Source organism: Macrobrachium nipponense, chromosome 35, assembly GCF_015104395.2.
Source record: "Macrobrachium nipponense isolate FS-2020 chromosome 35, ASM1510439v2, whole genome shotgun sequence".
Classification (NCBI taxonomy): Eukaryota; Metazoa; Arthropoda; class Malacostraca; order Decapoda; family Palaemonidae; genus Macrobrachium; species Macrobrachium nipponense.
Window position 1 is genome coordinate 5606776 of NC_061096.1, and position 23736 is coordinate 5630511.

The 23736-nt window shown below is 38.2% G+C and overlaps 1 protein-coding gene across 1 annotated transcript; it reads right to left on the reverse strand.

The window, feature by feature from the left end:
• Positions 1–1478: 1478 nt before the first annotated feature.
• Positions 1479–22914, reverse strand: LOC135208193 (venom serine protease-like). The gene is made up of 11 exons (XM_064240325.1): positions 22619–22914; positions 14931–15049; positions 14618–14744; positions 13988–14097; positions 13592–13707; positions 12289–12446; positions 4478–4637; positions 3915–4190; positions 3313–3472; positions 2855–2978; positions 1479–2276 (listed from the first exon to the last, which is right to left on the reverse strand). Exons 2-11 carry the CDS (start codon positions 14976–14978, stop codon positions 2221–2223), a joined length of 1335 nt encoding a protein of 444 aa, XP_064096395.1. The 5' UTR covers positions 14979–15049; positions 22619–22914; the 3' UTR covers positions 1479–2220.
• Between the last annotated feature and the right edge of the window lie 822 nt (positions 22915–23736).

A 23736-nucleotide genomic window follows, 5' to 3' on the forward strand; every position in this document is an offset into this window, starting at 1 on the left:
TCGCATCCATACGCTATTCATTATCAGAATGCTCCTATTCTCTTCCTTTCTTCTTCCCTTGCTGTCCCCTTCTGCTGGCACCTTCACAATCGATCCGCAGAAGAGTGCAAGAACACCCATGAAATTTTATTCCCATCCTTTTTCTCCAATTTCAATCTTATTCCTTCCTTCCCAGACCTTCCTACTTACTGGAACTTGCTGCCATAACACCTTCTCTCTCACTACTTCCTTTCCTTTCTGGCCCAGTGGTTAAACTGTGCTGAGTGGTGTCTGTTGTGAAAAAATATCAATCATCAGTTACTGGCTGCTGGAAAGCAAGAGCCTATGCCAGCACAAGGCTGGCTTACTCTTTGCTAGTAATAGTGAACATGGAGTATCCCATATCCAGCATGGCTACTATGCACAATGAGTCCTTGTGTGGCAAAGCATGAGCAGCACTTTAGATGTCTGCAGTGTCCCTTTGACACTTACTGCTCTGCTTTTCTTTTCGCTTTCATGCTTTTGTTTGTTTTTTACAGCTTATATCTCCAAATTATTCATTCATACCTTTCAATATTCAATTAGGCCTCTCTCATGAATCTTCAAAATAATCATTGGTCTGGTGAAACTTCATTGGAATGATGTGCATTGGCTTGTAGAGTGGCCACTTTGCTTGTCCTGGGCCTTCAAGTACCATTCTGCAAGTTTCACCATCTTGCTGATATTTCTTACTACACTTTTCCTGAGGAATAGTGATTTCCATCTAACATATGCTGTCAAACTGTTCCCTGATAAGTAAATGTGCCAGTTCATCAAACATGATCGTATTAGGCAATTTAAATCCAGTTGTAGCCTATTATAAACTGATGTACAGTCTCACCTGGATCTGACCCAGTCTCACAGAATTTCATCCTAAATCCCTCCCCAGTTATCCCATATCTCTTTGAGCTATTTCAATTCAGGGTTCACTTAGAAGGCATACTAGAAAAATTTCAGTCACTTTACCTGTTAGTAAGGACTTACAGAAACTGCCCATTCATCCCTATGCCAGTTTCGGCTCTATGAAAACCTTTCAAATCTTTTGATGAAATGATTCATGTCATCATACTTTTCATCAAGACTTGGTAGTTGTGACTTTGCAGTGGCTGCAAGGGTGCTACTGCTGCTTACCTGTCATTCAGTCTCAGCCTTGAGTCTTACCATTTGATGTTCTTAATCTCATTGCTTTTCAGCTTATCAACTTGCCTCTTCCCTTACTTTCCCTGCATAAGCTGCTTCGCTTTCTTTTTGACACTCTTCTTCACCTTACGTCCTTCTAACACCTGCTCGCTGCCAACTCAACGGGTTTTGCTAAAACTGTTGCCGTGTGGGCTAAAAAAATGAATTCCCTGTCACAAAATTAAATCTGATGACAACACTAGTTTTATATCACACAATGTATGAAGAGTGGCGTTTCTCTGGTAGTGGCCCGAGTGTATTTGGAAACACTTTGCAAAAGATAGGATATAAAGTTTATTCACAAGACTCAATACAACAATTTTCACTTCAGCCAGTCGTAACCCACAGTCTTCTTTAGAACAGCTCCACAATACCCACTAAAGCTAAAATAAACTCCTTTGACTGAAATACTGCGCTCTCCGTTCTGCTTGAGATGACAGGAAATAGGATGTCAGAATTTCTTTCCACCTTCTGCCTGTCTGCCATGCTTCTCTCTCTCACTCCGTAGCTAATATATATGTTTGCCTCCAGATTCCGATAATTCTGGCATACACCTGGATTACTACAATTAGACAGTAGGTTATCCTGGTCCGCTAGGCCAGTCTGGAAATATCTTAATCAGACAGCTCACATATAACTTCTATGAAAATCGTAACTAATTCGTTTTGAGCATAATTAAAATCAGCAAAATAAAATAATGGTCTCATAAATTATACTTTTATAAGTAGAAAGATCTCAAAATATGAACAAGGACTGAAAACCAATTTACTAGAACAATCCATTTTTTAAATGGCGTAATTTACCTGACTCAAGATGCCCTATTGACACCTTTGCTTTTCTGATACTGTGTCAAAGAAAGGCTAACGTTAAAGAATATATGAAAACTATTAAAAATTTGCAGAAAATGTATTTCTAAAAAAAATAGAATATTGAATTATCTTTTTAATAATCATGATGAAAGTACGCTGAACAGGCTCAAACGTGAGCTTCACATTTTCTGAAGCATTTCTTGCAGAATGGAGCTCAGGGCGGACACGTGCGAGAGTTTCCAATCTTGCTTTGAATCCAAGGAATATAGTCTGCGGACAAAAGTGTTTGGTTTTACTAGGTTATAAAACTATGATTAGTGCGCTCAGTATCATAGCAAAAATAATTCATTTTGCCATAAGTTATGGAAAAGGTAAATAGTATTCTTTTAGCATATAATAATGATTACATGGACTCAATACACGATGCTAATATACAGAAATTCAACATGTCAATATGCAGCGTAAGGATGTCCAAACACTGATTTTCTGGGATGGACAAACCATATATATACAGTTAAGTTTACAAAGATCACGCGGATTCAAGAACATTGAATCTCATGTGACTGCGAAACAAATAACTGTCATGGTTTTTCAAATAAAGACATTCCTGAGCGTAATGAGCGTAATGAAGGATGAAAATTCTCCAACACGTTTTACTTTACTGGAACCTTACCTAGATGGGACGTAAAGGTGGCAGTGTTAAGGAATTAAAAAAAAAATATGGAAAGAGGCTAGATGAAATTACAGTTGAGAAATAAGCATCACTATTTACAATATAATCGTTGAGAACAGAAAAAGTATGTGAGAAATTTCCTTGGAAGAATCTGATCTTCAGTGAGGAAACTAACCTCCCACCCTCGTATAGACACCACTTGTGGTCGGATGAGCACATGTTTCGGGCCCGAAAGACACCAGCCCAATGACGACCCAGTTGTCACCCTCCTGCGCCATAAGAGGAGACCCGCTGTCATCCTAGTAAGAAAAATGATGCTCATAAATATTAAGGATATTCTTGAAAGTGAGACAGTGCCGGCCAACTCATCCTTAAAGCCAGTATTATAGCACTTACAACAGACATAAGAGAACTGATGCGCACAGCAATGAGTCACTGTAAAAGCGGTGCTCTAAAAAAATAATAATAAATAAATAAATAAAAAAAAGCGTAAGTAATAGAGCCAACAAAAGTAAAAGCAGTCACCTTCAGGAGTAACGTGCTTTGATTCAGCCTACAGGAAAAGTGATCAGTGCAAAATAAAAAAATGTAAATAAAAAATGTGCCGAAGACAGATCTTGATGAGATACTTACAAAACACGCATCTTTCCCGGTACCAAATGCGCAGATCATGCGGTTCGTAATGATTCCCGATGCGTAGGACTTCTTGCACTTGGAAATGGGCACCGTCTTCAGTTCGACTTTCTGCAGAACATCTGATTGCTGGCCAGTCGGGAAGCTTGTGTAGCCCCACCTTACGTAAGGAAAGATTTATTTATGTTATGAATAAAGATTGCATGTATCATCGTATTACACATACAAATTCATGAAAGAACAATTCCATACACACACACACACACACACACACACACACACACACACACACATATATTATATATATATATATATATATATATATATATATGTGTGTGTGTGTGTGTGTGTGTGTGTGTGTATGGAATTGTTCTTTCACACACACACACACACACACACACACACACACACAATATATATATATATATATATATATATATTATATATATATATATATATATATATATATATATATATTTTATATTTATATATATATGTGTGTGTGTGTGTGTGTGTGTGTGTGTGTGTGTGTGTGTGTGTACGGCAACCAGGAAAGGCCACTGAAGGTAGCAATGAAGCCTGGAAGGACAGCAGCTGCTTACCCTGCCACAGTCACAGGTATTTCATCGTAGGACTTCAAGGGGTCGGGCGCGCAGGCAGGGGCAATGAAAGGAGTACTGGTCAAGCTGACAGGATTCTCCAACTCCACAAGTCCTATGTCGTAATCCTTGACACTTATTCCCTGGTTTTGGTTGTACCACTCGTGGGGCCAGACAGCTTTGGCCCGTGTCGTGATGGTGTACTGTGTCTCAGTTGGGGTACTTATTCTATGTTCTCCCAAGACTACCGTGGGTAGTTCGTTGTTTGGCAGAGCAGACCTGTTTTGACATTAAATCTAAAGTTATTCAGCTTTTTTTTTTTTTTTTTGCAACAGCACAAACACCCGATGAATGGCGGGCCACGAAGCTGATTCAACCTACTATTTCATTACTGTTAGCAATAAAAATGTATCGTTTCAAAATTAGAGGGCTTTGTATTTCTTTTTATGAAAATTATCGTGAACATACAAAGTGGAGCTTCTGATTATGTAGGGATGTCTATTTTTCAAAATTTCGAATTTGAGCGTACCCAGGAAATTCAAACATAAAAAAGTGAGAATCTTTACTTGTCGATGCAATGTGCCGCTGTGAGAACAAAGTTTTCGTTGATAAGAGTTCCGCCACAAAGCCCTTTAGGTGGCCTGATTAAAGCCATCCACGGAAATTCATTGATGCCAGTCTCGGTGCCTCCTATTATCCGGTTTCTGGGTTGCCTTATGCCACACCCTGCAAAGAGAAAAGGCCTAAGGCTGACAGAATGACAGCTACAAATTTTTAATGGCTGTCGAAGTGAAATAATAATTTGTCCTTTAATATCCAATTCGCTCTACCTTGGAATTAATGTTTTCATACATGGTAACCGAAGTGGTTTTTTCTTTTTTTTCAGTTAATAATAATTTCGTCCTCTCGAGGATTCGAACCAGCGCACAAAGAAGAAACCAGGACCTCAGCGAAGTTACTGATTTGGCCAACAAGTGAGGTATAAGATGATATCGATTCCGACCTTACAAATTACTAACTCAGGTATTTATAATTAGAATCGATGTCCACCCACCTCTACCATGTTAACAAAGTCATACGTTGCGGCGGGATCACAAGCTTAAAAACAAGCGGGCAAAATTCCCCACCACTTAAACTTAATCAATCCGGCTACCAAACTCACCCTCAGTCACACTTTCCTCTTTACACTACTAATACACGCAGGACAATTGACCTACCTACACAACACAAAAAACACAACATGTACTCACCCAACTCCAGATACTCCGGGCTATGCTGAGCTGTCTGGTGGTTGAGGTTGCGGCGATACCAACAACAACAAAGACAACAATCAAGAACCACAACCCACAATCCAACAACACAACACCCAAGGACCACAACCCCACAACTCAACAACACAACAACAAACAAGGAATGCAACCACTACTCAAGACCACTGCACAAACAATCACCAACAACACACAAAAAATCAACAACACAACAAGCCAACACACACCCACTAACAACACCAAGAAATCACAATAGCTCACCAACAACAATCTTCAACAACTCACAACCACAATAACTCACATATAACTCAACAAAAACTCATCGCACAACAAATCCAACAACACAGGCACAATAACTCTTAAGCAGACTCAACAACCAAACAACAAACAAATAACACAACCGCTGCTGCCGACACTACTTATCTTCACAGGCTCTTGTTTGAGGACCCTCATACACACTCTCAGTTACACCGCCCTCCACTTCTCCCAGATCACTTCCAGTCAGACTCCCATTACCATCTCCCTCACTACCATCCTCCCAAATCCCACTCACTATCTCATCTACCTCTTCCAACTCTTGTCCCAATATCTCTCATAACTCTGCCATCAAATCACTTACCTCATTCACACTCCTGCCAAACTCCCGAAGAGACTCGAGCATACTGCCAACCACATCCTTACCACCTGGTGAAACTTCACTAAACCCTGACAATTCAAACCCACACACGCTATATGTATCATTCTCCCTTCAAAGTCATCCGTATTACATGCCTTATCCACCATTTTTACACCAACACTAACCCTTCTATCATGCAGCTCCCGTTTCTTCCTTTCATTCTCTTTCCTTATCTTCTTCCGCTTTCTTCCATACTCAACCAACACCAATTATCGATCTTCCAGACCCATTTGCTCACTGACACTCGGCTCACATTTATTCACACTCAACCACTCACTCATCGCATTCTCCCGAACTTACTGTAGTACTTCCCTCCATTTATGGAGCTGGTTATTGTGTGCCCTAACTTCATCCACACCCCCATCTACTCGCAATTTCCCCAACACATAACTCAATCCACTCGGTCCCACTTCCAAAATCTCAAAAGGCCCCTTCAAATTTCTCCCTTACCTTATTCACATTCATTCTCCCCATCTCAACCACCTCTTTCAACACCTTATCTCCAATCCTAAAACTTTCAAACCTTTCACTTGCTTTCTTCCACAAGTCCTGATCACTCTCTGAGAGACATAACCGCGGCCTAACAATCCTTTCAAAATTCAACACATACTTACAAGGAGACATACCTATACTCTTTTGCAGAGTGTCGTTATATACCCACACTGCACGTCCTCTATACATATCCCAATCATTGTCGCCTTTACACATCATCGCAAAATATCAGTCATCGTTCTAACAGTCCTTTCCACCAAACCATTCCCGCTGGGCATATACGGAGTAGAATACACATGCACAATACTCCATTCCTTCAACATTTCTTCAAATTCCCACCCCACAAACTCAGGTCCATTATCACTCAACATCTTCACCGGCTTACACGCACACACATAGGCAACATCACTTGCCCCACCATTCATGCAACGGTTTCACTCTTCTTATCTTTGATGGGAACTTCATAGGCAAATATACTCATGTGATCCACCATAACAATCATTCATTCCCACATGCCTCCTCACAGTCTTTGGCAACGAAACACAATCAATCACAAGCATTTCAAACGGCTCTTTCATCTGCAATCGCATGCACACTCTGAAACCCCTCTGACAGTCTTCACATGTAACAGCCACATCCACACAAATCTTATTCAACCCAGACACATACAATCTCTCTCTCGTGAATCCCCTCATCATTTCCTGCATCATCTCTTGCACTGCATTCATCATTACCCCGAATTTTTCGTCCATTTTCTCAACCGACCACGTAGTTCCAGCGCTTCATTCACCCCTATCATTGATCTTAGTTCGGACCTTGAGAGTGTGGCCACCGCTGAGAGTCCCTCACACCCCAAGGTGCCATTTAAGACGTGAAGTGCTTAATATGTAAATATAGTCCTTTTAAAGCGATCTTTTGACCCCCATACAGGTCTTTTTATGAGTTCAAGTAACTGCCATCAGCCACCGTGCAATATAAAGAGGTCCAGATTCTTGAAAATACAGATAGATCTAAATCGAGCACGGAGTGGGATATGCTGCAGTGTCCCAAGGCAAAACTTATCAGTTCTTTCCAACTAATAATGTTTCAATAACCACAGCAGGGTTGTGTGCAATTGCATCAGCTATAAAAATAACCAAAGAGACGCCATTCAATAAGTTTGTGATTTTTAGTGACTCGAGAAGAGCTATAGAAGCTAAAATTATTTCTCCATAAGTTATATAATAATGGGGAAATGTACAAATATGTTGGAACCCTGCCCACAAAGGGATCAAAGGAAATAAAGAGGGAGGTGGAGCAGCCAAAGAACCAATCCACATGACAAGATCAACATACATAAATAAATATGAAATGCAGAACCTGAAACTAATAAATTAAAACAAATAAAACCTAATGTTAAGAAATGGAGTTCATCATATGAGAGACAGAGACATGCACAAGTAATTCTGACACATCTCAGAATAGGCCATACTTGTTTGGGTCAGACATGTTTTGTGAGTGTCCAAAGTATGACCAGCAGCGACTGTCAACTTTTGGAAATAAATCAGTGAAGGATATTTTGTCGGAATCTTTTACATTTTCAGTGTTTCCAATTTTGATGTTCACTAGGAACTGATTTTATTAATAAACTATAAAAATAAGTAAATAATAAAAGCACAAAAACCCTTATGGCATTTGTCGAATTAAAAAAAAATGTAAAATATTACTTTTACTTATTCTGAATTTTAATATGCATTTTAGTGTGTATGTATGGAAGCACAAGTAAGTGAATATATTGTGTGTATATGTTCCAGTATGAGAGCATGTGCCTAGTACAGTTGTTAATTTAATTCTAATTCGTTCATCATATACTGAATACTATTGGGTCCCAGTTCTTGGCCTGAAGCCTAGACCTGGCATGAAAGTCAGCTCAGTGGTCTGGTTAAAGTACTTTAATAATAATAATAATAATGTGGTGCCGTGGCAGTGTGGGTTAGGTCGTCAATCGACTAATTAAGCAACATTGGGGCTGGTCAGTTGTTGGATGGGTGACCGCTCTCCTCGGCGTTGATTCCTTGGGAATGGATCTTTACCATAATTTCCTCAGTCTACTCAGCTGTAAATGAGTACCTATCCCTGATGGGGTAGGGTCCAGCTATGGGTTAAATAGCAAAACTCAGCAATGATGGAAAGAAATGAAGGAATAAACGACAACGACGTAAATGGAACCTCTGGCAACAGAGGAGCTTCGTCCGGCAGCCAGGTATTCAACACAATTGAAGGGGAAGACGGTCAGGTACTTGGAGGTCGTCATCCAGCAACTGACCATCACAACGACAGTAACCAACAGCCTGAGATTGGAGCTACAGAAGCAAACCAAAGGAAGAAATGGACAAGAGAAGAAAATAAGGAAATATGGAGATGCTACTACATCAGAAGCAACCCGACAGAGAGAGTATAAGAAGAAGTATTGGTCACATCTGGAATGAAGAGGAATAACACCCCCACCCCCCACATAGCAGAGGCTGGCAGACCAAGTAAGGAACATAAAGAAAAAGAACTGGCTCTCCCAAACAGAAAGAGAAGAACTGGAAAGGGAAATGTCACACGACAACGAATTAAATGAAGACGAACTGAGAGACGATGCCACAGAAGACGACAGAGAGGATGAGGTATCAAACAACGACACACGAAGAAACACCAACGAAGTAACAAAGACGGACTTTAATGGGTTAGAAAAAGATTAGACAATGGATGGAGCCAGATACAGAGAGAACAAAGATCCCCTCCATGAAAGCCTACAACACCAAGAAATTAAGGGAGAAAACAAGTGAGGTCAATGAAATAAGGGGCATAATACACACACCTAGTATCACAGAAACAAACAAATAACTTGGCATATGCAGGAGCAAGATTAGTAGCAGAACTGATGGGGATTCGAACACCAACACCACCAGCACAACCAACCCAACAGAAACCAAAAAAGCATCCTCCTTGGAAAAGGCGCCTGGAAAAACAAATCATGGTGATGAGATCTGACTTGAGTAAACTGAAAGAGATGACAGAAAAAAGGCTAAGAAGCAAGAAAACAAGGGAGGAACTCAACGAGAAATACAAAGTACAAGAGAGGGGACTAAACAACACAATAGAAGATGTAAAACAGAGGCTTAAGGCCAAAGCACATAAGATCCAACGGTACATGAACAGGAATAAGGGATACCAACAGAACAAACTATTCGGAACCAACCAGAAAAGATTATACAGCCAACTAAGAGGGGAAGACAACCACCAAGAAATTCCTGAAGCCGAACCAAGTAAGAGACTCTGGGAAAACATATGGAGCAATCCAGTATCACACAACAAACATGCAACATGGCTCCAGGAAGTCAAGGAAGAAGAAACAGGGAGAATAAAACAAAGATTCACAGAGATCACGACAGACACAGTCAGACACCAACTAAAGAAAATGCCAAACTGGAAAGCCCCAGGTCCCGATGAAGTCCATGGATACTGGCTCAAAAACTTCAAGGCCCTACACCCACGAATAGCAGAACAACTCCAGCATTGTATCTCAAATCACCATGCACCCAAATGGATGACTACAGGAAGGACATCCTTAGTACAAAAAGACAAGAGTAAGGGAAATGTAGCCAGTAACTACAGGCCTATCACCTGCCTACCAATAATGTGGAAGTTACTAACAGGTATCATCAGTGAAAGGCTATACAACTACCTAGAGGAGACAAACACCATCCCCCACCAACAGAAAGGCTGCAGAAGGAAGTGTAGGAGCACAAAAGACCAGCTCCTGATAGACAAAATGGTAATGAAGAACAGTAGAGGGAAAACCAACCTAAGCATGGCATGGATAGACTATAAGAAAGCCTTCGACATGGTACCACACACATGGCTAATAGAATGCCTGAAAATATATGGGGCAGAGGAAAACACCATCAGCTTCCTCAAAAATACAATGTGTAACTGGAATACAATACTTACAAGCTCTGGAATAAGACTAGCAGAGGTTAATATCAGGAGAGGGATCTTCCAGGGAGACTCACTGTCCCCACTACTCTTCGTAGTAGCCATGATTCCCATGACAAAAGTACTACAGAAGATGGATGCCGGTGATCAACTCAAGAAAAGAGGCAACAGAATTAACCATCTGATGTTCATGGACGACATCAAGCTGTATGGTAAGAGCGTCAAGGAAATAGATACCCTAATCTGGGGACATCAGGATGAAGTTTGGAATAGAAAAATGCGCGTTAGTCAACATACAAAAGGGCAAAGTAACAAGAACTGAAGGGATAAAGCTACCAGATGGGAGCAACATCAAACACATAGATGAAACTGGATACAAATACCTGGGAATAATGGAAGGAGGGGATATAAAACACCAAGAGATGAAGGACGCGATCAGGAAAGAATTTATGCAGAGACTCAAGGCGATACTCAAGTCAAAACTCAATGCCGGAAATATGATAAAAGCCATAAACACATGGGCAGTGCCAGTAATCAGATACAGCGCAGGAATAGTGGAATGGACGAAGGCAGAACTCCGCAGCATAGATCAGAAAACCAGGAAACATATGACAATACACAAAGCACTACACCCAAGAGCAAATACGGACAGACTATACATACATAACACGAAAGGAAGGAGGGAGAGGACTACTAAGTATAGAGGACTGCGTCAACATCGAGAACAGAGCACTGGGGCAATATCTGAAAACCAGTGAAGACGAGTGGCTAAAGCATTGGAAGAAGGACTAATAAAAGTAGACGAAGACCCAGAAATATACAGAGACAGGAGAATGACAAACAGAACAGAGGAATGGCACAACAAACCAATGCACGGACAATACATGAGACAGACTAAAGAACTAGCCAGCAATGACACGTGGCAATGGCTACAGAGGGGAGAGCTAAAGAAGGAAACTGAAGGAATGATAACAGCGGCACAAGATCAGGCCCTAAGAACCAGATATTTTCAAAGAACGATAGACAGAAATAACATCTCTCCCATATGTAGGAAGTGCAATACGAAAAATGAAACCATAAACCGCATAGCAAGCGAATGTCCGGCACTTGCACAGAACCAGTACAAAAAGAGGCATGATTCAGTGGCAAAAGCCCTCCACTGGAGCCTGTGCAAGAAACATCAGCTACCTTGCAGTAATAAGCAGTACGAGCACCAACCTGAGGGAGTGATAGAAAACGATCAGACAAAGATCCTCTGGGACTATGGTATCAGAACAGATAGGGTGATACGTGCAAATAGACCAGACGTGACGTTGATTGACAAAATCAAGAAGAAAGTATCACTCATTGATGTCGCAATACCATGGGACACCAGAGTTGAAGAGAAAGAGAGAAAAAAATGGATAAGTATCAAGATCTGAAAAAAGAAATAAGAAGGATATGGGATATGCCATTGGAAATCGTACCCATAATCATAGGAACACTAGGCACGATCCCAAGATCCCTGAAAAGGAATCTAGAAAAACTAGAGGCTGAAGTAGCTCCAGGACTCATGCAGAAGAGTGTGATCCTAGAAACGGCGCACATAGTAAGAAAAGTGATGGACTCCTAAGGAGGCTGGATGCAACCCGGAACCCCACACTATAAATACCACCCAGTCGATTGGAGTACTGTGATAGAGCAAAAATAAATAAATAATAATAATAATAATAATAATAATAATAATAATAATAATAATAATAATAATAATAATAATAATAATAATAATAATAATAATAATAATAATTCGTAGACAAAGGAAAAGAACGACAAATAAAATCGTGAAAAAAGTGCTTTGTTCCCTGAACTCATGAAATTCTCTGTAATCAAAATTCTTTCCAGAATTTAGCTTTCCCCGCATAAGTAGTACTGAAAAAATACGTACAAGAATATCCTACAAATTTTGAGATTATTTTGCAAAAGCCATCGTAGTACTTACGGCAGCTCCCCCCGACTGGTGATGGCGTAAAGGATGAGACTCTGATGTTGCAGTTAAACCCTTGATAATTGTTCGTGTTTTGCCAAAATCCCCAGAAGAAAATGGTCATTCTATTGGTTTTGGAAGCCACGTTTCTTGGCCCGGTGTTTCCACAGTACCTGGGGTAGTCATTGATATTGTTAGTGTTATCAATAGTATTGTAATTGTTATCAATGATAGCGAACCTGATACAATTAATTGTATATATGAAAAAAAAATTAGAATAGGCCAGCGTTTATCAAAATGCACACCGTTGAAAACATCAACCACATAATAAGATGACATCGGTTGATGCAAATGAATAAATGAATGCGTACACATATATGAAAAATTGTGAAAAAAAATATAATATTGGAAACGTGTGGATTAAGTACACCCATGAGCAAGGCAAGACATAGGAGTGGTTGGGTGTAGAGGCTAGGCACAACCAAAATTTTAAGAATATTGGATATATGATCACCACTCGCAGCAAAATAAACAGATTATATGTTTAATCTCTGAAGCGATTAATACGATGCACGAGCCAAAAATACAATCATAGGTTTTCGAATCTATTAAGTAGCGCATAAAGTGACTGAAAGTTGTCATTTACTATCATTAGTACTTGATAAGTTACGAACCACAGTCTGAACAAAAGTGATAGAATCTGGGGCGTCGGAGGCTAACAGAGACGTTCTCCTCACAGTACTCTTAATGACTGAAAGCATAGAGAAGTTACATTACTGAGAGCGTATTATTCAAGATCCAGTGGCAGACCTACTCATAGCTCCACTTATTTATTTATGTATTTTTGCCTCTATACTCTGTTTTTTTTCATCTGTCCATCCACCTGTGGTGTTTTTGTATGGCAACACTGCGTCCCGGGCTTTAGATAGTTGCATTCAGCTTACATTCAACGCTCATAATAATATCCTATTTCGAATATTAACGGTGTAATTCGCATACAGTAAATTATTAAAACACTTTTCAGTTGCAAATGTACGCCCAGATATCCTTTTATTTACCTAAAACTTACACATAGCGTAACATCTAAAGCCCGGGACGCAGTGTTACCATACAAAAACACCACAGGCAGATGGACAGATAAAAAAAAACTGGGTATAGTTACCGATATTCGCTCCTCATATTCTAGTCATCATAGGGATTTGGAGATAGGTTTACGGTATAGTCAGCTAAGGCTAAACATTCCTAAAGAACAAGCATAGTTATTTAGACACAGGTGTAACTTGAGCATACGTAAAAAAAATGAGCGTTTTACCCTTACCAAAGGTACTGTCGGTCTCCTGGGTCAAGGGCCAAGAACGCTCCTGTGGAACACGGGGATGACTGGGGCAGCTGAAGCGCTGGGCAGTCTATAGTCAGTGGTTGGTTTGTTCTCGTCTGCAAATTAATTACTTATCATAAGAGACCATAGAAGGGAAAAATTGTAAGACATAGCTATAAAGGTTCAGTCAAATTATTTTGTACTAGTTTTATAACATCTGTCCGTTGACAGAGAGAGAGAGAGAGAGAGAGGAGAGAGAGAGAGAGAGAGAGAGAGAGAGAGAGAGAGAGAGAGAGTGTTACTTCATAGCGTTAGCTCATATTTTATTAGTGTGAATTTTATTTTATTATAGAATCAACAATAATAATTGCCAAGAAAAATGTAACGATAACTTACGTAGAAAGACCACTGACAGTTACTAAATGGTGGGTATGCGCTCGGATACCCTGGGGAGGAGATGACATAGGTCATACCATATCCTACGTCAACAGAAGAGCCACAAGGAACTGTATTTGATTATAAAAATGTAAATCGTTAGTGAATTCCAGCAAATAATTCCCGTGATGGGGAGGAACAGGTGCAATAAAAAAAAAGTGTCATATTTTCATCCATAATTCACGATTTCGCCCCACTCAGTGAAAGTCCAGACATTGCCAAGGAAAGATTTAAAAAATCATTCAATTACTATCACATCTTTAACACTAAACTTCATTTTGACTTCACTGGACACTTCTTTAATCTCGGAATGAGTTTAGTACAAGATAGTTCACTCAATGATTTGTCTCTAAAGCATTTAGCAGAGCAAATGTTACTTATTCGTATTCTGAATGATTTTATTTCTCATTGTAACCGCGCGCACTAGACCTCTAAGGCTGCTGAAAGTTTGAACTACCCAGGCATAGGCCTAGCAGGTGCGTATAAACTCGGGAAGTGACTTTTCTGAATTCAGTTTTGATTGCAAGTTGATATCTTTACTCTTTTGCTTCTGTCATGGGAAACAAAGAATGAGGAAATCATTTTCTTTACCTCGGTTTGTTGAATAAGGATAATTTCCACCCATTCCAGGAACTGGTGTCACTGGGTCCACTGGTGGCATTATAGGGTACGGCTGATAGAACCCACCGTTGTTGGTAATAATAGCTTGACATAGTACCTGCAAACATGCAAATAATGAACATATCAGAGAAGAAAAAAATCATATTAGAGTTAAAAAGAAATCTTAGGAAACTATTTTCTATTTGTACATCCAAATAGTTGACTGTGTGTGAACTAGCGTGTCATAAAGAAAAGAAAGTCATGAAGCTAATAAGTTTATGGGTTGAGTGAAGTTATTACTTACTTTCATAACAAAAAAGATCAACACAGATATCCCTTCGTAGCAGGCCATTTCCAAAGGTCACGAGAAAGGCAGTTGATTTCTTCTTAATGTCAGTTCATTACTAAGGATTTGAAACACGGCTGGAAGTAAAATAGAATAAAACTGTAAATCAGCCACAGAGACAATCTCGTGTGCACAAATAACCAATTTGCCGATAAGGAGACCTAGTAATGACGCATCTGGGTGATATACACGTGAAGTACCGACTCGCTAAATTTCAGCGAATGCCTCCTACAAATTGGACCGCGATGTCTGAACAAAACTAAGAAATCTTATCCGGTGATTAGACGAGATACTGTAATATCATAAGACTACCATATGATGTATTTTTCTATTCTAATGAAGTTCCTACCTGGATGCTAACTAGTATTTTTCGATACTAATAAATTAGGTATATTTTCCTTATACCGCTTAGGATGTTTATCAATAACTCACTCCTTCAAGATTATAAAAGCAAAGACAAATCGTTATCATTTACATTGAAAAGGTACAGATGAGAATTTCTCCTTGACAAAACTTAATGAATGGTCGACTTTGGAAGAAACAAATAATGCCATATTGTGTTGCATACCTATGACAGGCAAAACGAAACAATAAAGTTTTCTCATTTCATCCCTTCATCAGAGAAATATTGGCATAAAAAAAAAACATGGAACTCTAGAGAACTGGGTACTTATGGGGAAGAAGTAAGTGATACAGGAAGAATAATGCACAAATAAGGTAGCAATAAGAAAGTTAGGGATCAGAAAGGGGAATTTTCCTGGTAATATGATGATCATAATAAGATCTAGAGTAGGACTAAAAATAAGAAAATAATCCTATCTCTGTACCAGCTCCCCACCCCACCCCGCCAAACAAAAAAGTACTGATATTGCATTATTAAATAATTGGCACAGAGGATTCTGCCGAACTAAAATGCAACTGAAAAACAATTGCCGTCACAGCCCGTTACTGAAACAAAAGGTGACCTTACCACGGCCGAAGCAAACAAAGAAAGGTTAGGTAATCCACATTGCTGTTTCCTGTTCGTTGCTAGTGAGTCTCCCCCCACCCCTCACCCAACACGTGACAAACGCTCACTCGGTAAACTGGGGACTTGATGCCGCATTCTAACGATACTTTTCTTCCTTTTATTTCTCATTTACCATGTTGTATCCTATTCTTCAGTAGGTAGCAAAATCTTCGTTTCATTACTAAAACTAACGGGGGTCGTTTGGTAAACATGGATCGACAACCACTCGAACGCATTAATAGATAATTATTGTTACTGTTAATAATTATTGTTACTGTTTATTTGAATAACAGGTATTATACATCTACTTAGCTTCTCCAAAGATTTTCAGATTTCTTCTCTTTCTTTCCTCTGCTGCGGGAAGGCTAAAGATAACCTCAAAAAGAGTTAGTGATGATAAAAAGTCCTCTTCGCTGAAAGTCAAAACGGAAACTTTCTTTTATAAGTATAATCGTTACATCATGCATTTTCAACGCAACTAATGAACGTGATGAGCTTTAGGGAAGAGTGAAGAACTCTGGAAATGAAGGGGGCGCAGGGCAATGGGTAAAGGACAGGTACACAACACAAGTATAAAGGGTGAAGTTGAGGTGAGTTGGGGAGTAGAGAGGAACAGACCCTTCATTACAGAATTTAAAGGACCGATGGTGGGAAGGCTTTATGGGTAGCCGGTTATTTATTTATTTTTTTTTTCTTATATGCTTCAGCCAGTTTTTTTTTTTTTTTATGTTTGTGGAATGATTCTTGTGGTAATGACTGGCGATATGTTCGACTGGGTGTGTGATTCTTAATTGTTCTTTGTTGCTGTCTTCTTTGTTTTCTTCATTTATTGCTTTTTTTTCATAGTAGCCAGAATCTTGAGAACCACTTTCAACTGTGTGGGCTAAACTAGGATAGATTCTAAGGTCTCTTTTACCCTCTTTTGAAAATACCCTGATAATTTCTATTGTGTCCTTTTCTATTGCTTCCAATCTGTCTCGTGTGGTTTGCTAGCCTGTGGATCCTGCTGTCAATACTCTCAAATTCTGCTCTTTCGTGTGGATCCTGGGCAGTGTTGTAATACGGAGGGGTTGCTGTGAAAGCTCTCTTAACACTTTGTTTTGCAGAGCCTGCATATTTTGTTTAGAGGTTTTGCAGACAGAGGCTGCAGTTGCCCAGATGAGCCTTCATCTTGGTCTTACAAATGCCAGGTATTTTTTTTTTTCCAGGCAGCTTAGCTTCTGCCTTTTCATAGTGAATAAGACTCCTAGGACCTTGATGTTCCCAAAAGGGATCTCTCTCTCTTTCTCTCTTCCACAACCACGGGATTGGGAATTCTTTTTGGCTCAAAGATGTTTTCCACCTTTTTTGCTGACCTCCCTGGTAGTTTTTTAAGCCACGATTTGCTTGATTGTTTATTGGGATAAGTGATAATTTCAGTGGGATTTACAGAGAAGATTAACTGAGGGGCATCCCCGCGAGGGAGTTGGATTATCTTTAGCATAGAAGTCATAGAAGTAAGAAGGATAGGTGCCAGCTCATTTTCCTGTAGTACTCTGCTTAGGGTAGAAACCCTGGCCCGGTTATCTTCCCCTTGTTGTCCAGGAAGCTGTACAGTAAACTTAATAGAAGGATAAGGAAGGCAATCTCCATCAACATTAAACCGAGTCCTTCATGTCTGACTTTATTGAAGACCTAGCAATATATCTTGACACTAATTTGAGTCCATGTGTTTCCATTTGGATCGGATCATAGCTATAGCGTAATAGTGGACTGTCTTAGCCATCTGGGTCCTTCTGCCTTTAATGAAACTGTATTTCCTGCTAACCAGGTCGGTTTTTTGGAGGAATTGAAAACCTTGGTCTATAGTTCATTATCCGCCTGGAACCCCTCTCTGGTTTATTTAGGAATCTTATAATTCCAAATTAGTTAATGTTAAGGCGGTAGCCAATTCTTATAATTTTATTTGTCATTTTTTGGTTTTTCCAGTACAACATCTAGGAGGTATTGAATAATTTTCTTGTTAGTGCCGGGTCTTCCTGGTGCAGTCCTTTTCTGTTTATATATAAATTTACGCACACACACACGCACACACACACACACACACACACACACACACACACACATATATATATATATATATATATATATATATATATATATAATATATATATGTAGTATATATGCATTTTATTTCTCCTAGCTCAACGGGTTTCCGTAGCGAACGGGTTGGGCCAGCCTACCGGCTTTTTTTTTTTTTTTTTTGTGATACTACTGAAAGAATGCAAGTTATTTATAAGTAATATAACTTGACTCTGATTGAAATGAAAAATGAAATTATCATAATTCAAACTGAGATAAAAACGTGTAAATAAAGGAAATTACTTGAATGAGGATATCACACTAAAAATAGACCATCTTCATTCCCCTTGTTCGTAGTCGGTCTAAAGCGAGTTATTTGGTCTTGAATTGCTGACTTCACCTTGAAAGTAATCGACGTAACACCTCCCTTAAAAACCTAAACAACTGTAAACAAAAGTGAAGTGAAACTATCGGATAATTTGAGGGTTGCTACCTTATATTCTTCAAGACTTTGTTTTCTCTAAAGTAAATTAATGTCTCCAGTGTTTGCCATCTGTTTTAATCTGATGTTATTATTCTGAGATGAAGACGTGCTTGCGCCAGCAAAGACGTGTGTTCTCTGTGTAGCCCTCATTATAATACGAAGAGCAAAGTGAACGATAAGATTTGAATTAATCCAGTGAATCCAAATCACTGTAATAATGGTTCTCATTATACTATACTATACTCTGTTTTTTTCCATCTCTCCATCCGCCTGTGGTGTTTGCGGATAGTAACACTGCGTCCCGGGCTTTAAATAGTTACGCTATGTCTAAGTTTTATTGAAATAAAAGGATATCCGGGTGTACATTTGCAACTGTAAAGTGTTTTAATAATTTACTGTATGCGAATTACTCCGTTAATATTAGAAATAGGATATTAGTTAAAGCCCGGGACGCAGTGTTACCATGCCCAAACACCGCAGGCGGATGGATAGATGGAAAAAAACAGAGTATAGGGATAGTATTTTATTCCTGAAAAATTACTGATGTTTTAGTATTGTTCAAGTTATTAGAATAATCGATCTTCATTATTATCTTCATACATGGCATGCATAATAACTTGAACATATTTTTCTTTATTTACATATCATTCGTTATTTATCATTCATATACCCATTTCTTGTCCTTGAAAAGCACTATTTGGAAGAACACATCCGATACAAGTAGAATATCACTAAAATGGTCGAGATACATTATTAGCATTTGCATTAGTTGTACGACATGTTTACATTTCGAATCCAGCCATCTAAATGTCTATATATTTCATTATTATTATTATTATATTATTATTTATTATTATTATTATTATTATTATTATATTATTATTATATTATTATTATTATTCAGATGGTAACACCAATTTATATGGAACAAGCTTACGGGGGCCACTGACTTGAAATTTGCGCTTCCAAAGAATATAGAGGTCATTTGAAAGGAAATATAGAGCGAAGCGATCAGTTATTAGAAAAGAAAAAAAAGATAAATTGATAAATATAGTAGATTTAAGTATAAATGAATAATTGAAATACAAAGTGAAATATTTTAGGGCAGCTATGCACTGGATCTTCGCGTGGACATTAGAGATTCTAATTGCTCATCATCCTCAGGGAGACTATCCCACTGTGCACAAATGAACGCAATGTAAGACACATTCAGATTTATAGTAGTGATATAATACCATACAGCAATTCTCCATGCATTTTATTATCTAATTACATTCAAATTTATTGAATTATTTACCAAATTGTTAATTTTGTTTTCTTTTTTAATAACTATTCTTTTCTTTATGCATTTCTTATTACGTTCTGATACTTTTTTCAAAAGAACACTATACTCTTTAGAAGCTTGAATTTCAAGTCAATAGTCCCTGTGGCTTTGTTCCATATGAATAGAGTTCATCTTCTGCATAATACTATAATAGCAATTTATAATAATAATAATAATAATAATAATAATAATAATATAATAATAATAATAATAATAATAATAATAATAATAATAATAATAATAATAATAATAATAATAATACGGAGAGCATGAGAAGGGCAAACAAAAGTAGACGAAGACCCAGACCCAGAAATATACAGAGGCAGGAGAATAACAAAACAGAACGGGGGAATGGCACACCAAACCAATGCACGGACAGTACATGAGACAGACTAAAGAACTGGCCAGCGTTGAAACATGGCAATGGTTACAGAGGGCAGACTCCAGAAGGAAACAGAAGGAATTCTAACGGCGGCACAAGATCAGGCCCTAAGAACCAGATATGTCCAAATAACGATAGATGGAAATAACATCTCATCCATGTGGAGGAAGTGTAATATGAAAAAAGAGACCATAAACCACATAGCAAGAGAATGTCCAGCACTTACGCAGAACCAGTACAAAAAGAGGCTTGATTCAGTATCAAAAGCCCTCCACTGGAGCCTGTGCAAGAAACACCAGCTAGCTTGCAGTAATTAGTTGTACGAACACCAACCTGAGGGAGTGATTGAAAACGACCAAGGAAAGATTCTCTGAGACCATGGTATCAGAACAGATAAGGTAATACATGCCAATAAACAAGATGTGAAGTTGACTGACAAAATCAAGAAGAAAGTATCACTCATTGATGTCGCGATACCATGGGACACAGAATAGATGAGAAAGAGAGAGAGAAAAAATTGATAAGTGCCAATACCTGAAAATAGAAATAAGAAGGATATGGGATATGCCAATGGAAATTGTGCCCATTATCATAGGAACACTAGGCACGATCTTAAGATCCCTGGAAAAGAACCTGGAACCAATAGATAGTGAAGTAGCTCCAGGACGCATGCAGAAGAGTGTGCTACTAGAAACAGCGCACATGTGAGAAAAGTGATGGGTTCCTAAGGTGGCAGGGTGCAAACCGGAATCCTACACTATAAAAACCACCCAGTCGAATAGGATGATTGTGATAGACCAATAATAATAATAATAATAAAATGTTTAAATAGACGCAATACTGGACCATGCTTATACAGTAACATTTAACGAAGGTAAAAGTGGAAGTAATGTTAACCTCAAGCACGTACACTTATTATTATCTTTGTCATTCATATGACCTTGACTGACATAACTGGTATTGTTTGAATTGATGCCGCAATCACTGCTCTCCACAGCAATTATTCTGTTTATTTTCCGAGTTTTTCCCTCAGTCGTGTTTCAGTCACTTTTTACTTCATAAGCTTTATCAGATGAAGAGTCAGGCTAAAAGAGTGTGTTGGCCAGGTGGTTGGTTGACTAATCTTGGAGTGATTTACTCTCGTTCTTTTAATATCAGTCATCCAAACATCTTTTTTTTTTCTTTTTTTTTAATATGATTTGACCAACTGTGTCCAAGATTATTCATTTAAAAATCTTTTTCCCTTCATGATTTCAGCTGAAGGTGGTAGCAAACATTACATACAAATGTTCACACGCGTAGAAATCTTGATGGTTACTGGCAGCGTTTGAACCTTCTGCTGCCCTCTGCTGATCTTTATTTGACAGGCGGCAGAATTGCGAATTAACCTGAGGCAGAAAAATTCTTAAACATTAGCAACTTTTAACGCTTACGATTATTAAGCAACAATTTTCGTTTAATGTCCAATTCACTATACCTGGGGAATAACTTACACCCAATGGGAATTGTAAGTGATAAGTGCTTCGTGACCAGTGGGATTCGAACTGCCGCCTAGCTGGGAAACAAGGAAAATGCAATGATTTTGACCTTAGTGGTCAGAGTCACTGTATTTCCATTGTTTCTCAACCAGGCGGTGGTTCGTATCCTACTAGTCCCAAAGCACACGTATCACTTATTATTTCCCATGGGTATTAAACGAAATCTGTGGCTTAATATTTGTCAATATATATGAGTAACAGTAATATATATATATATCTATATATATATATAATATATATATATATATACAATATAATGAGTAAGATGTAATACATATATATATATATATATATATATATATATAATATATATATATATATACATATATATATATATATATATATATAGTATATATATATATATATATATATATATATATATATATATATATATATATATATATATATATATAAATACTATTTGATTTTAGCTCAGGAAAAGGTAAAAACATGATTATACAAAGTTACAGCCAAGACGGAAAAGTGAAATTTCCTTCGTGGTTGTGACTTCGTTCATAAATATACTATATATATATATTTATATATATATATATATATATATATATATATATATATATATATAATATATATATATTATATATATATATATAATATATATATATATAATAATATATATATATATATTATATATATATATTATACTTATACATACATACATATGTGTGTGTGTGTTCGCTGGCATCGAAAAGAGTGATTTACATATTTCACCACCATTATCACACAATTGCATATTTTCTTGTTTACTCCAAATTCTTGATACTAAAAATGCAATTGTCAAGATGAGTTTTAATTTTACTGGGTTGTAGTTGGTATATTGAGAAACTTACCTCTATATTATATAGTAGATGACGGTAAAGATGAGAAGTCTTCCAGTTAGTCACTTATTTACACTGCTAAACCACTGACTTAAGATTGAATATTCCTTCGTAGCTACACAATCAGGCTATATTAAGTTAGAAGATAATGCAGGTATGCAGAACGCCACAATACAAACGCCATAAGCGACGGTGTACTTATTTCGTTAATATCAACGCCCTTGAGAAGCTCAAAGACAAGAGACAGGGCAGAATTAGCTAGACCACCTTAAATGCGGTGACAACATATGATTCAACACACACCTGAGTGGCTGGCAGGATGAAACTAACCACAGAGTAGTAATTACTTTTAAATTCACCAGCCAGCCGGTTTCATAATACAGTACAGCAATTCGCTTACGCATTGTGAAACAATAGGACCCACAGGCGCCTCATTTTCATATGGCGCTCTCCAACTTTCATTCACAGCGACCGATAAAGGTTGTGATGGAGAGCAAAACAGAATTCGCAATTTTATTTCATTCTCTCTCCGCATGATTTCAGTGTTTTTTTTTTTTTTTTTTTACCACATAATCATACTCTCTCTATAATGTTAGGGGAAGTAAATTGACAGACTGTCAACAGCTTTACCTCAAACTGACTTTTATTCCTTCTTTTATAATCTCTCTCTCTCTCTCTCTCTCTCTCTCTCTCTCTCTCGAGAGAGAGAGAGAGAGAGAGAGAGAGAGAGAGAGAGAGAGAGAGAGAGAGAGGAGTACTCTGCGCTCCACCAAAACGAGTCGGACTCGAGAGCCCCAGTGGGTGAAAACATTGAAGCGAGGTCCCTTCAATTAGTATTACCTTCAGAAGCCAATGCAAATCTGCTGCCACATCTCCGAATCCCTATGGGGTCTTTTAAGGCATATATTATTTTTCGTCTTTTATCAAGGGCTACGACCAGCGTGGGGGGATACTGTCGAGGAGGCTAAAAAAAACTGCTGATTTGCAAGTTTAAGAAATTGTTACGGAAGTGTAACCAGACCCAGTTTTACAAAACTTTACTGATTGAGAAACCTGAAGCTTAGTTTACTGTCAATGAATAACTTGTTTTGCTTTCAAGATGAGAATTTATCACTCTTAGCTGACCAGCG

Excerpts from the sequence above, each read along its gene's own strand:
- LOC135208193 (XM_064240325.1), bottom strand. The coding sequence starts at position 14,978 with ATGGCCTGCTACGAAGGGATATCTGTGTTGATCTTTTTTGTTATGAAA. Across the intron at positions 13,708-13,987 it reads ACTGTCAGTGGTCTTTCTAC|ACGAGAACAAACCAACCACT; the intron begins GTAAGTTATCGT and ends ATTAATTTGCAG. Across the intron at positions 4,191-4,477 it reads GCGGCACATTGCATCGACAA|GTCTGCTCTGCCAAACAACG; the intron begins GTAAAGATTCTC and ends ATGTCAAAACAG.